The sequence below is a fragment of the Dreissena polymorpha genome, chromosome 12 (assembly GCF_020536995.1).
Source record: "Dreissena polymorpha isolate Duluth1 chromosome 12, UMN_Dpol_1.0, whole genome shotgun sequence".
Classification (NCBI taxonomy): domain Eukaryota; kingdom Metazoa; phylum Mollusca; class Bivalvia; order Myida; family Dreissenidae; genus Dreissena; species Dreissena polymorpha.
This window is the reverse complement of record NC_068366.1, coordinates 16528314-16543476: the sequence shown is the minus strand read 5'-3', so window position 1 is coordinate 16543476 and position 15163 is coordinate 16528314. Positions and strand designations below refer to the sequence as shown.

The 15163-nt window shown below is 34.7% G+C and overlaps 1 protein-coding gene across 2 annotated transcripts in view; it reads left to right on the top strand.

Annotated features, from left to right (window-relative positions):
* The window catches only part of LOC127853517 (DDB1- and CUL4-associated factor 6-like), a 33303-nt gene extending 28200 nt beyond the window's left edge, over positions 1 to 5103 (top strand). For both annotated transcript variants that reach the window (XM_052388071.1, XM_052388072.1), the window contains 2 exons: positions 1491 to 1596; positions 2217 to 5103. In XM_052388071.1, coding sequence (XP_052244031.1) covers positions 1491 to 1596; positions 2217 to 2281 — 171 coding nt within the window. In that variant the 3' untranslated portion in view covers positions 2282 to 5103. The remainder of the gene's footprint in view (positions 1 to 1490; positions 1597 to 2216) is intronic.
* The last annotated feature ends 10060 nt before the right edge of the window (positions 5104 to 15163 follow it).

Here is a 15163-nt window from a genome sequence, read left to right as displayed (position 1 = left end):
CAGTGCAAACTGTACAGGCCCTATCAATGGAGCATGAATATTCTGCTTTGCACAGGTCAGTCTGTTGGTCAGGCACTATAAGGTTGGACAGTAGACCTTACATTTATTAGCAATATCTTGAGATCTACTTTGACGTACAACAATGCAAAGATGGATACGTATGAAGGAAAGAAAACAGTTAATTATTGATTTTGCAGTCAAGGTTCTGGGTATTCATAGTGTGAAATTAAATAATTACAATAGTCATTTCAAGAAGTCACATAAAGTACATGTTATAGTCACGAAAAACACCCCTGAAGCAATTGTGATTAAACACCAACTGAACATGATTCATTCCCTGATTATTGGATGTATTAATGGACTGACAGCTGTAAATACTTCATTTTATCCTAATTGACATGGTTTTTATAAAAAAGACTTTTCCAGCAATTTTCATTATCCATATAGTGATTTAATTGGTAATTGTGTGCTAATATCTACACTTGTTTTAGTCAAACCAAACAAGAAAGATTATGCCATAGGTGTCAATTTAATTCCCATACGTTTTACAATAAAATTGTGTTAGGAAATGGTCAGCCATGCATTGATGTAAAGATGGCATGCAAGTTACGACATTTACAAAAAAATGAAGATCTAATCTTCATTAGAAATCAGGTCCTGCATATACAGGCTTGACAATAGCAATGGGAAGGCATTCCTATCACATTTGTATGGGTGTGCTCTGTGAAAAAGGGGTTTAATGCATGTGCGTAAAGTGTCAATCCAGATTTGCCTGTGCATTCCGCACAGGCTAACCAGGGATGACACTTTCTGCTTTTATGATATCTTCTGTTTAAAGAAAGTCTCTTCTCAGCAAAAATCCAGTAAAGCCGGAAAGTGTCGTCCAAGAATAGTCTGTGTGGACTGCAAACTTTACGCACATGCATTAAGCCCCCTTTTCACAGAGCACGGCTCATATATATATATCTGATTGTGGGTCATTCAGCATGCAGGGGATTAAAATTAGGGATCCTCATTTGATGATCAGTTTGTTTAGGGAGCAACTTCTGCCTCATTTGTCAATCAATAAATTTGAAACATCACAAGTTTCATCACAACCACAAGTGAAGTGTGCAAGACACTTTTTTCTTCTCTTCGAATCCACACAATCCTGAGGTATTTGCCCCTGTATATAGCTGACAAAGGGTTGCTGAGGTATTTGTCGTATTAGCCTAATTCTGAGAAAACTGGACTCAATGCATGTGCATAATGTGTCATCCAATATAAGTCTGAACAGCCCACTCAGGCTACTCATGGATGGCACTTTTCGCTTTTAGCATATTTTTAGAATACAGGAATCCTCTTCTTTTCAAAGTTAGGGTGGAAAGTTTGTTTGACGCGTTGCCACACATGCATTTAACCCAGTTTCCTGAGAATGTGACTCATATTTAAGCCCAGTTTTCCCAGAATATGATTCATATACGTGACAGCTCTTGTTTCCTGTGTTCCAGGTGGTGGCAATGAATGCGGTGATGCTGGAGGAGACTCGAGACACCATCACTGTGCCCGCCTCCTTCATGCTGAGAGTGCTGGCCTCCATCAACAGCATCAGATCCGGTAAGGGCCAGAATATAGTCTATCGCTTTTCTCCAGACCTTGCATAATGAGAAAAATGTAAATATGTCTTAAAAAAGGACAAGTTTAAGTATACCTCTGCAAACACGATTAAGAGAGGTTAAATTGGAGTCACACTGGTAAAAGTGATGTTAGTTTGTGGAGTTAACTACATCCCACGTTTCACAGGATATCAAATTGAGCATCTGAAGATAAATATATCATCACCACGATGTGATGATGTGCGAGACATTTATTTCGTCCCTGGTTGACCACATATTAGCTCTTGAAGATTTGCTGACTAAGCAGTAGAGGGGTATTTGCCATAGTTGTAACATAGCTCTTGTTTCAGTGTAGTATCGTACATATTTTATTTTGTTTTACCAAATTGTTATACTAACATCAGTGCAATTGTCTATTTTCTATGAGCACATGCTGACATTTCTGTCTCTTCTTCCAACAGTCTTCACAAAAGTGAATGTTCAATCCCAATACTTAACTTAATTTTAGTCAGTAAATAGCTATGTTACAAACACTGCTTGTCTTCTATGTTTAAATGCTTATATTTATGAAATAAAAGCATGTAATGACTTATTCACTTGTACAAATAATCTTTTATGAAGGTCGCAGAAGTGCAGAGAGAAACAGGAATGTTGAAGACATGCAGGAGCAAGAGGATCAACCTTGACCTTGAGATGATGGTCATTGTATCCATAGTTACCAAGAAATCAAGGTCATTTTGTCCATAGCAACAGATTCAACAAGGCTCTGTATTCATAGTAACCATTATTCAAGGTCACTATCTTATTATCTGCAATTTAAACAAGGTCACGGTATCCTATGCATAAAAAACAAGGTAACCGTATTGTACTTATAGCAGAGCTTAGGTCACATGATTCAGGTATGCTGATCATAAGGGCATTTTTGAAGTATTTTAGGTTTATCTTAGAATATTTGCACATAATGAAAATTAAATACATACTATTGTCTATTTGAGGATATGAATACTTATGGGAGAGCTTAGGTCACATGAAAACATAGTGATTGAGGTCATGAGCGTTAACATGTATGCTGTTCAAAAGGGGTATTTTTAGGTGTTTTAGGTTTATCTTAGAATATTTGCACATACCGGTAATGAGAATAAAATAAAGTGTTGTTTATTTGAAGATATGAATACATATACAAATCTATTGATAGAAAAACACACATTAGTGAATAATTAAGCCCAGATTAAATAAAAGATAAGAATGAAGTTCTAAGTACATATAGTGTATATTGGGATTGTATTTAGGGCTTGTTGGAAGGTCAAGGTCACTGTTACTTTAATAGCAAAACAGTATCCGATCAATAACTTGAGTTTAGATGAAGATATTTCACTGAAATTTTGTGTGAGGTAGCTTAAGTAAAGATCGAGCTTGGGATTGCTTTTGGTGTCAGTCAGGTAAAGGTCAAGGTCACTGCTTCTAAAAATAGCAACACGGCAAACAGGTGGTTTCCTTTCTATAAATTAATTCTGCATTGACCCATCTTGATTAACTGTAATGGAGACTTAGCTTTAAATAGTATTTTCCGGCTTGTCTGGTAAAGGTCAAGGTCACTGTTGCTAAAAATATTGTTTAAAGTGTCATATGCTGAGCTAGAGGTATTGCACTGACATTTTATATGCAGGTTGCTTGAATACAGACTAAGCATGGGTGTTCACTAGAGGCAAGTCCTGAAAGGTCAAAGTCATTGTTTCTTACAAAATAAATATTTCTACTCATATACTTAGTGCTTAATTTGTGTATATTGGTGGTTATATGTATACCTGGCTTGGAATTCAATCTGGATCAAGGTAAATGTATTTATAAAAAAGAGTGTTTCAGGTCAACAGCTTGAGTTTTTATGTGGTTGTTGTTCTGAAGTGTTGTGTTTTTGTAGCTTTCATGCAGACCTAGCTTGGGGGTGCATTTTGGTCGAGTACAAAAAGGTCATAGTTACTCAAAATAATTTATCTGTTTTCGTCTCAATATCTTGAGTGTGGATCAAGATGATGTGATGATATAATGTTTGAAGGTAAATTAGTAGACATATTTACCCTCCCTTGGTGGAGAGTTTTTTTCAATAAAAAACAAATAACTGCGCTATAAAAAATATTTGATATTTTATGATAGAAATGCATTCTACTAAATCTTGTTCATGTAAATTAAATATAGAATCCTTATATCATGAAAACTCAGAAAAGAATGCTGTTCAATACTATTCTAATGTCAAAATGTAAAGATATAAAGGGCTCAACAAACCTGACCTTAAAGGTTATTATATTAATTTGTTTTTATGAATGCAAAATTTGTTAAACACTATGTATCACTTATCTTAGCCATTATTGCACGCCTTTCTCATAATTGTAATAAACCTTGCTCTGAACAATTAGGGCTTAATACATACACTTAAAATGTTTTCCCTGATTAGCAAGTGCAGTCCCCACAAACTAATCTGGGACATCACTTAACCCTTTGCATGCTGGGAAATTTGTCTTCTGCTAAAATGTTGTCTGCTGAATTTATAAAATTATCATTTTCTTCGATTTTTTTCAAAGAATACAATCAGAATAGCAAACAGTTTGGATCCTGATGAGACACCACGTTCTGTGGCGTCTCATCTGGATCCAAACTGTTTGCAAAGGCCTTTAAAATTTGGTTCCAGCACTTAAAGAGTTAACGCCAATGCATTAAGCCCTGTTTTCTCAGAGCGAGGCTTTAATTCATTTATAAGATGTAAACAAAAAAAGAGAAGTAAGCTCATAGAAGCTCCTTTTCGCCGACTTGTTTTGAGAGTTAAGTTTTTTTATGTATGTTTTTATGGTATATGCAGCTTTTCAAATAATGGATTGTTTAAATGTGAATCAACCACTGTGTTGATTGCAAACTGGTTCTGTATTTTGTCGTAATCTATTGTCTGTCTTAAAAACATTTTTTGTGAATCTGCTTTTTATATTTTGAGGTGTTTGATTACATTATAAGCTCGGCTGTTTTCGGACAGTACCTGAGGTTTTGTCATAGCCAGCTCTTCGTGTCGTCTGCCGGCGTCATGCTAAAACCTTGACATTTTGATCTAAAATCAAAGTGCTTCCACCTACAACTTTGAAACTTCATATGTAAATGCACCTTGATGAGCTCTACACGCCACACCCATTTTTGGGTCCCTAGGTCAAAGGTCAAGGTCACTGTGACCTCTAAAAAAAAATCTGACAAGCTTTCGCAGCCGAGCGTGGCACCCGTTATGCGCTGCTCTTGTTTTACATATATCATAGTGTTCATATCAGATATAGAAATATTATATACCATTTTCATTATCAACACAGCATCTGTTTACAGTCTTTTTGAGTTATATTTATTGTTTATTTAAGGGTGTATGTTATTCAATGAATTGATTGATTTGTGACTTGAGATTAGTTTTAATTTACTAGTATAAGGTTTGTTTATGGCTTGTTTTACATAAAATCGTGATTCAATTACAAATGAAAATATTTATTGTCTTTGCTTCTTCCTTATTTAAATAACAAAACTGCACATTTTTAATCTGAAAAAAAAAATATATAAAAAAAAAATTAAAATAATTTATTTTATTTGTACATTCATGGTTTAAAATCGTTTTAAAAACTGTTGATTTTACTATTTTTGAACTTTTGGTACGAACCAGTCCGGAACAAAACCGATAAAAACCAAATCACTGGGGACAACTCTTACAAAAGGTTCTTCAATCATACGTCAAATACGAAAGACCGATGCCATATCAAAAAAGCCAAACAAGACTGTTATCCAAAAACGCAAAATTATTTGGTATGCGGCACGACAGCGCCGTTACCATTTACATGAACGTTTGCATTACAATAAAGGTCTCACTGACACTGTACATGGTATGAGAGGTGTCGGACAGTAACGAGACCACAATTACGTAATAATGTAAAACGTCGGCCACATATATAAGTAATTATAACATCCGACATTTTATTTAACATGCCGACGAGTTACTTATGTTGTCATTTGCTCCCTTGTGTTTTTATGCATCAATAAATAGCAAAAAGCTTTTTTAGGCCAATTTTGTATGATCACAAAAACAACTGGTGGTAAATAGGATTAGTTTCGTTTGCAAAGAAAGAAAATGGCTAACTTTTAAACAAGGCAGGCAGGGTGGTCAACATGCCCTGTGCATCTGCCGATTTGGGCGCAAACTTTGCGAGCATTTTTTACCGAAACCGGTTCTAAAACTAAATGATAGGGACTGCAACACAAGGTTTTATGACATAAATGAGATACATGCTGAGAGGGATCCAAATTAATGCAAAAGTGAAACTGAAAAACTATGCGATGTACATAGTGGGTCTTGGATGGGAGCTCGTGTGGACATTTTGCTTTTATTTTCCCATATCTAACACCCCTATGTCCACTGGAGCACCCATCCCACATAATACACCCTTTAACTGGGTCCAAATGGCATCTTCCATATATTTTTTTCCAAACCAGCCTGCTTATAAGCATCCATTATGTCTTTATTGGCAGACGATAAATAATTCCGGATGTGCTTAAATCAACAAACGTGGCCGACATAGATAACAATAAGAAGCGATTGGCAAACTTTAGCGCTAACGACTGCTTGTTGCTGGCTCAAATTATGAAAGAGCCGGCTCAAGAAGGGTCTATTTTGACCCGTTATGCGTATATGAAAAGCAGATTTAACCCATGTAAGTATGTATTAACAAACGTTATTTTTCATTTGTTATGGTGTAGCTATCATAGTGTGAAGTATTTTGACATATTTGCGCTCTCGTTTTGTACACATATTTTTTAAGTCGAGATAGTTAATAAATTTGACACGATCATGCATTTACACTTACTTTTTATATACAAGATACGAAATACTAACTTATTTAAAGTCGGTTTACAATAATAACAGTACAACATTAGCTATTGATCGACACATTCGAAGGTAATATGGTTCTGTACAGGGCATATATACAACTGTAAATAAAATTCATTTTTTTCTTGTTATAGTACCAGGCATATTCAGTTTATTAACAAACCACATGATAAAAACTTAATAACTATATAAAAATATATACACATATAAAATACTACATATTCTAGTAGAAACAAGAAGCTGTCACACAAAAGTAAAAACTGATAACGCATAACAAAAGAGACGAAGAGATTATTATGTAGTTTTAAAAGCCATGAGTGTTTAAATAAAAGAAAATAAGATATAAAAGGAAAACATAATTACTAATTAAGAGAATAGAATTTAGAAAAATATGATCAAAGTATATTTTACTTAATAATGATTTAACTTACATATTTAATAATCAGTTTCGTTGCATGAGGAAAAGCATATTATCACAGTGTGCATGAAACATAAAACAAGCAAGCAACAAAAAGCCAATTTTAGCATCTTACATATTTAATAATCAGTTTCGTTGCATGAAAAAAAACATATATCACAGTGTGCATGAAACATAAGGCAAGCAAGCAACAAAAGCCAATTTTAGCAACTATGTTGGATCCATGCAATAGGAACAGCGACAGCTCTCACCGTCCCATGAGCTAACCAAACTGGAGAACTGATTGAAATGTAACTACCTGGTCCATGAAATGTTGGGGCAGAGTTCCATAGATTGGCAGCCCCGAAACGGAAAGAGTTAACGCCGTATCTTGATGTTCTTACTTGGGGGATTTCAGCAGTTCTGGTGTATCTAAAGGAATATGAATTATATTTAAGATTAACAAGGTCATCAAGATAAATGTGAGTTTGATCATAATTGACTATTTTACACGTTTCCAAATAATTGATCTTAGTCTCCTAATTTTCAATGAAGGCAAATTTGACTTTTTCAATAAATCGTCATTAATTGAAACATAATCGTCATAAACGAATCTTAATGCTCTTTCTTGATTGTTTTCATTTTCTTTGTATTTAATTATCCACAGTAATGCCATACTACAGGACAATAGTTAAAACTCGATAGGATAAAAGAATGGTAAATGTAAAGTTTACCTAACTTACAAAGGTGTTTTCCAATTCTTTTCAAAACATTTAATTGCCTTGAGACTTTGTTTACATATGTAAGGTATATGACTATTAAATTTCAGTCAATTGTGACCCTTTATAACTTTACTTCGTCATCACAAATGATAGTATGATTATTTCCAAGATTGAATGATATAGCTTGTTCTCTAGATTTTTTTTCCAATGGCAATACATTGAAATGTATCTGGGTTGGCTTGCATTTTATTGTTTGAAAACCAAGGTATACATGTTTTGCTATCTTCTTAAACAGCATTAACAACGTCTGTTAAATGATGTCATGAATATGAAAGGGTATTGTCGTCAGCATAGTTATACAAGCTGCTATTTGAAATAAAATAAAAAAATGTCGTTTATAAAAATGTTAAATAAAACCGGCCCAAGAATAGATCCTTGAGGAACTCCTTTGTATAGATGTGAAAACTGACTATTGAAATTTGTCATACGGACGCACTGTTTTCTATGCGAGAGCTAACTTTTCAAAAAATCAGTCGAGTGTTCGGTCATATCACATGCTTTAAGTTTTAACAGTATCAAGTCGTGAGGGAGAATGCTTTAGATAGGTCCATTAAAATTGCAGCAACAAATTAATTTTCATCCAAGGATTTTTCCAATTTTCTATTGTTTTTAAAAGTACCGTTTGGCAACCATAGCCTTTCCTAAAAGCAGATAAAAAAGGGTTAAAATAATTGTTAAAATATGTTGTTAATTGTTCATTTATGGATCGTTCGAAGATTTTTGACAGTGTGGGAAAAATACTAACTGGTCTGTACTTTGCTTTATCTAAATTTCTATTTTTTATTTAATGGTTTTACTTGAGCTATTTTGAGTTTATCTGAGAATGTTAAATAACTTATACTAGAGTTTATAATGACGGTTAAAGGACCTGTCAGAACAGGTGGAGCTGCCTTCAGCAGTTTACTAGATATACCATCAATGCCTACCGCCTTTTTAGTGTTTAGTTTTTGAATTCGCTTCCCTACAAAATCTTCGCTGACAGGGTTGAAAGTAAAACATTGATTAGGTTTGATATTTGAGGATATCATAGATATGCTAGAGTCATTTTCATCAGCTGTTAGGGATTCATTTCCTATGTTTTGTGCCGCGTTTACAAAAAAGTTATTAAATATATCTGCGACTTGTTTATGATTTGTAATAAGCCTGTCAGTTTCGTTTAGAAAAGTGTCTTTATTGATATTACTACCTTTGTTGGTTTAAAAAGGTTTGACAGTTTTCCAGAAATCCTGAGATTTGCATCCCCCTGTAAACCTTTCAATGAAGTAGTTATTTAAAGATTTACGTTGTATTTTGGTTACACGATTTCTTTGTGGCCTGTTATTTTCCCAGTTTTTTAATTCTCTTTATTCAAATATTTGTTGTGAAGCATTCTTTTTAATATATTGCACCTTTTAATTGTTTATTCATGTATTAACTTTGTTATGAACTTTTTGATATTTAAAGGGGCATATAAATGGCCAGAACAGTATTTCATAATCTGAAATACATCGATACTTAAAAAAATTTAAACTGAGCCTGTAGTAACAAATATTCTCTATTAATTTTTAGCTCATCTATTTTTTGAAAAAAAAATGAGCTATTGTCATCACCTCGGCGTCGGCGTCCGGTTAAGTTTTGCGTTTAGGTCCATTTTTCTCAGAAAGTATCAATGCTATTGCATTCAAACTTGGTACACTTACTGACTATCATGAGGGGACTGGGCAGACAAAGTTAGATAACTCTGGCGTGCATTTTGACAGAATTATTTGCCCTTTTTTATACTAAGAAAATTGTAAAATTTTGGTTAAGTTTTATGTTAAGGTCCATTTTATTCCTTAAGTATCAAAGCTATTGCTTTCATACTTGCAGCACTTACTAACTATCATAAGGGGAGTGTGCAGGCAAAGTAATGTAACTCTGACTGACATTTTGACAGAATTATGTGCCCTTTTTGTACTTAGAAAATTGAAAATTTGGTTAAGTTTTGTGTTTAGGTCCACTTTATTCCTACAGTATCAAAGCTATTGCTTTCATACTTGCAACACTTATTAACTATCATAAGGGGACTGTGCAGGCAAAGTTATGTAACTCTGACTGGCATTGGACGGGATTGTGGGCCCTTTATACTTATTAAATTGAAAATTTGGTTAAGTTTTGTGTTTTGGTCCACTTTACCCCTAAAGTATCATAGATATTGATTTCATACTTGGAACACTCGCAAACTATCATAAGGGTACAGTAAAAGGACAAGTTGCATAACTCTGATTGTAATTTTTACGGAATTATGGCCCTTTTTTGACTTAGTAACTTTGAATATACGGTTAAATTTTGTGTTTCGATCCACTTTACTTCTAAAGTATCAAGGCTATTGCTTTCAAACTTCAAATACTTTCATGCTATCATGAGGTTACTGTACCTAGCAAGTTGAATTTTACCTTGACCTTTGAATGACCTTGACTCTCAAGGTCAAATTATTAAATTTTGCTAAAATTGCCATAGCTTCTTTATTTATGATTAGATTTGATTGATACTTTGACAAAACTACTCTTACCTGACATACCACAATAGACTCCACCCAAACCATCCCCCGTGCCCTCCCCCCTCCACCCCAACCCCGAATCCCCCCCTATTATTTTTTATTTTTTTTAAGATCATCTCACTAATGACCACCACACCCTCACAACTATACCCCCCCACCCCACCCCCCAATTTTTTTTTGAAACGGTTAAAAAACACAAATATTTATTTTTATTATTTTATGTTTGAAATACCGTCCAACCATCGCACCCAAGAATTCCACTGCACAGAAAATGATAATCCTTAAATTATAACAAAAAACATGATTTATGTTGCAATAGTTCACAGTAAGCACATTGTGTGCATAACAAATTTGTTTGCTGTGTATACAAAAGATGTTTAAACTGATGTATTAATGTTTCACTTGCATTTTCCACATGTGAACAATGTTATTGTCACATATCCAGCACTAAGTCTATTATGCATTAGCAGTATTTACTTAAGTTACCAAACTTATTTTAAATTGTCTTTTATAGCTTATGGCTATGCAATATTTATTTAGTTCATTTCACAGCTTCTTACCTGCAGACTCTTTCTGGTTGCATTCTTCTTACTTAACCATGTAACCTTCTTTCAGTTGTCCGATTCCTCTTTCTACTTTTTCCCGTGTAATTTTTATGCCCCCCCCCCCCCATCGAAGAAGAGGGGGTATATTGCTTTGCACATGTCGGTCTGTTGGTCGGTCGGTCTGTCGGTTGGTCTGTCGGTCTGTCTGTCGGTCCGTCCACCAGGTGGTTTCCGGATGATAAATCAAGAACGCTTGGGGCCTAGGATCATGAAACTTCATAGGTACATTGATCATGACTCGCAGATGGACCCCTATTGATTTTGAGGTCACTATGTCAAAGGTCAAGGTCACGGTGACCCGAAATAGTCAAATGGTTTCCGGATGATAACTCAAGAACGCTTAGGCCTAGGATCATGAAACTTGATATGTATATTGATCATGATTCGCAGATGACCCCTATTGATTTTCAGGTCACTAGGTCAAAGGTCAAGGTCACAGTGACCCGAAATAGTAAAATGGTTTCTCTATGCTAACTCAAGAACGCTTAGGCCTAGAATCAAGAAACTTGATAGGTAGATTAATCATGACACGCAGATGACCCCTATCGATTTTCAGGTCACTAGGTCAAAGGTCAAGGTCACAATGACCCGAAATAGTAAAATGGTTTCCGGATGATAACTCAAGAACGCTTATGCCTAGGATCATGAAACTTCGTAGTAGATTGATATGGCTGGCAGATGACCCCTATTGATTGTCAGGTCACTAGGTCGAAGGTCAAGGTCACGGTTAGCCGAAATAGTAAATGGTTTCCGGATCATAACTCCAGAACGCTTATGCCTAGGATCATGAAACTTGATAGATACATTGATCATGACTCGCAGTTTACCCCTATTGATTTTCAGGTCACTATATCAAAAGTCAAGGTCACGGTGACCAGAAATAGTAAAATGGTTTCCGAATGATAACTCAAGAACGCTAATAGCTACGATCATGAAACTTCATAAGTAAATTGATCATGACTCGCAGATGACCCCTATTGACTTTGAGGTCACTAGGTCAAAGGTCAAGGTCATGGTGACCCGAAATAGTAAAAATGGTTGCCGGATGATAACTCAAGAACGCTTAGGCCTTGGATCATGAAACTTCATAGGTACATTGATCATGACTCGCAGATGACCCCTATTGATTTGAGGTCACTAGGTCAAAGGTCAAGTTCACGGTGACCCGTAATAGTAAAATGGTTTCCGGATGATAACTAAAGAACGCTTATTCCTAGGATCATAAAACTTGATAGGTAGATTGATCATGACTCGCAGATGACCCCTATTGATTTTCAGGTCACTAGGTCAAAGGTCAAGGTCGTTGTTACCCGAAATAGTAAAAATGTTTTCCGGATGATAACTCAAGAACGCGTATGACTAGGATCATGAAACTTCATAGGTACATTGATCATGACTGGCAGATGACCCCTAGTGATTTTCAGGTCACTAGGTCAAAGGTCAAGGTCACATTTACAAAAACATACTCACACAATGGCTGTTACTACAATGGAGAAGCCCAAATGGGGGGAAGGATGTTTTACAAACAGCCCTTGTTAATGATCTGTTTCACACATAAAATTGAAAAAAAAAATCTGAGTTTCATTAACTTTACTCATGTATGTCTAGAATGTCATATAAACTGTATGTACACATATGAAAAAGCAAGTTACTATAAATGTGTTTGACATGGTTATTACATGCAAGAAAATGTTGTAAACAGTACACAAAATATATGGTAACAAGATATGTATTTGTTCAGAAACATTATGTCCCCTTCTGCGCCACTTGGAAGCTATTTATTTGACCTTTGACCTTGAAGGATGACCTTGACATTTCATCACTCAAAATGTGCAGCTCCATGAGAATAACATGTATGCCAAATATGAAGTTGCTATCTTCAATATTGCAAAAGTTATGGCAAAATGTTTAAGGTTGGGGCAAACAAACCAATCAACCACAAACCAATCAACCAACAAACCAACCAACCAACAGACAGGCAAAACAATATACCACCAATAATGGAGTATAATTAGTGTTTTATGTTCCCCACCACTAAAGTGGTGGGGGACATAAAAAAAACTAATTATACTCCATTATTGTTAGGTACTGTACATTTCGTTTTCATCAAGATACTTTACCATTACAACATATTGATATGATTTAATATTTACACTTTGACACACTCATTCATTAAAATTTCACTGTACATATCCCTAAAAAAATTCATCTACTGTTACTGCTCTACAGAGATATTAATTATATATAGATATTATATATTATATTATAATAAAAATTCATCTACTTTTTATTGCTCTATAGAGATATGAAATTATATATAGATATGAAATTAATTCACGCATGTGTTATAATTATTTTTTGTCAATACATTGTATGAACAATTAAATTGTAATGTGTTCCTTATTCATGCTATAAACTGTTATTATAAGTTTAATTTTTAAACAAACATTTTTTTATTAAAAATTATTTTTTATAAATGGATACCAGTTGTAATCACTCTTACTACCTGGCTGTGGATTCAAGATATGGTGTAAGCAGCCATTCTGAAACATGCATATCCCCTGTCGCCCAGAAATGTGATATCTGCCTCTAAGGGAATATGCCCGTCTGCAAACATCTGGCGTAGACCACTGTTATTGAGAATTCTGCAGTCATGCACACATCCAGACCAACGTGCAACAATATTTGTTATTTTGTCAAAAGCATCAATGACAATTTGGTACATTGATACTGTGAAAACGTTTTGGTTCACATACACTGCTTCATCTTCTGATGGCGCCCTTTATTCGCACATGAGTTCCATCAATTAATCCACCACTCTTGGAAAATCGGGCAATTCCATGAATTTTCGATCTGAACATCTAGCTCTTGAATGGTGGTGGGACATTTAATAAATCTGGTTACAAACAGGTCAGATGAAAGTTGTTGTGTAACCTCATTAATTACTTTAGAAACGGTGGACTGTGAAACATTGTGTATGTCGGCATCATTTAAGTGTATACCACCAGTGGCCAAGAATCTTAAGGTCGAAGAGATTTTTCCATAGCAGAGAGACTAAATATGTCAGTGAGTTGCTGGCTGTATTCTTGGGCCCAGTAATTGTTCGAGAAACATAAACGCATTTCTATCAAATCTATACCGTTCCAATAGTTGACTATTTGTAAGAAGATCAACTGTATTTTTCTTACTTGCATGATTTTCTACAAAAAGGACAATAAAACAGTATTATTATATAACGATAAAGTATTAAATTCACTTATCTGCATTTCAATTAAAATCCAATGGAGTTTTTGAACAATTCTCAGAAGTGCCAGTGCTTACTTGTATATAAAACACGTCACTTTCAGAGAATGCATTCATTTATTAATATCCATTATCCCTCAGTAATATCACAGATCACACAATTTCAATACACAGCAGTTAAATCCTTCCAATCTTTGTACAACAACATAACGCGTGTCACAATAACGGGTATTATTAACAACCACCATTTCAAAATGGGTGGGGTATTTCATAAACATAAATGAAATATACAATTCAAATGGCTTTTAAATTTACAAACACCATCATTACAACAATTCTAACCATAAGGTTTAGCTTTTTTTCATTTTTTACTAAACAATAAACGATTGGAAACGTTATTTTTCCAAGAAACCATAATCTGTTTATTTGCGTGAACCCCTTTCGAACCCCTAAATACTAGATGCAATCAAATAATAGTTTTATTACAATGAAAACGAAATATGCCTCCAAAAAATATAATATTTGCTACATACCTGAATGGATTTAAGAATGTATATCCCAAATCATAACTTTGAAATATACTAGGTAGTTTCCGCCCCCCACCTTTCACAAAAAAAATCCAATATGGCCGTCTTCTAAGAGCATCTGCTTTCGAACCATGTACACAATTACAGTATAGTTTTAAACTTTTGGTCCAAAACAATAAAACTTGAAACAGTTAATCACTTTAAACATTTAACTACTTACACAGTTATGCTGATGCTTATATTCTTCAGTGCTTGATTGGCCGTGACAAGGGCAGATGAATATGTAATTACGCCGAGTGACTCGCTGCTTGCAGCAATATATGAAATGTGTCAAATGTTTGCAGCCATTGAAGACACACTGTGCCCATTTAATGATCACAAGGGACACACAATGTTTCAGTTTTTCAGGTTGAAACTGCTTGCAAACGCAGCACTTATCCTCGTCAGAAATATCAGAGTCAGAGTCATCTGAATATGAATCTGATTGAAAGTTTATTTGTGATGAACCAGGAACAGGTTCTGGAATGGGGTAACAACAGGATTTTTTTTGTGAACTGACAGACCTTTTTACAGATTTTCAGGTTGGTGTTGTTTTTGCG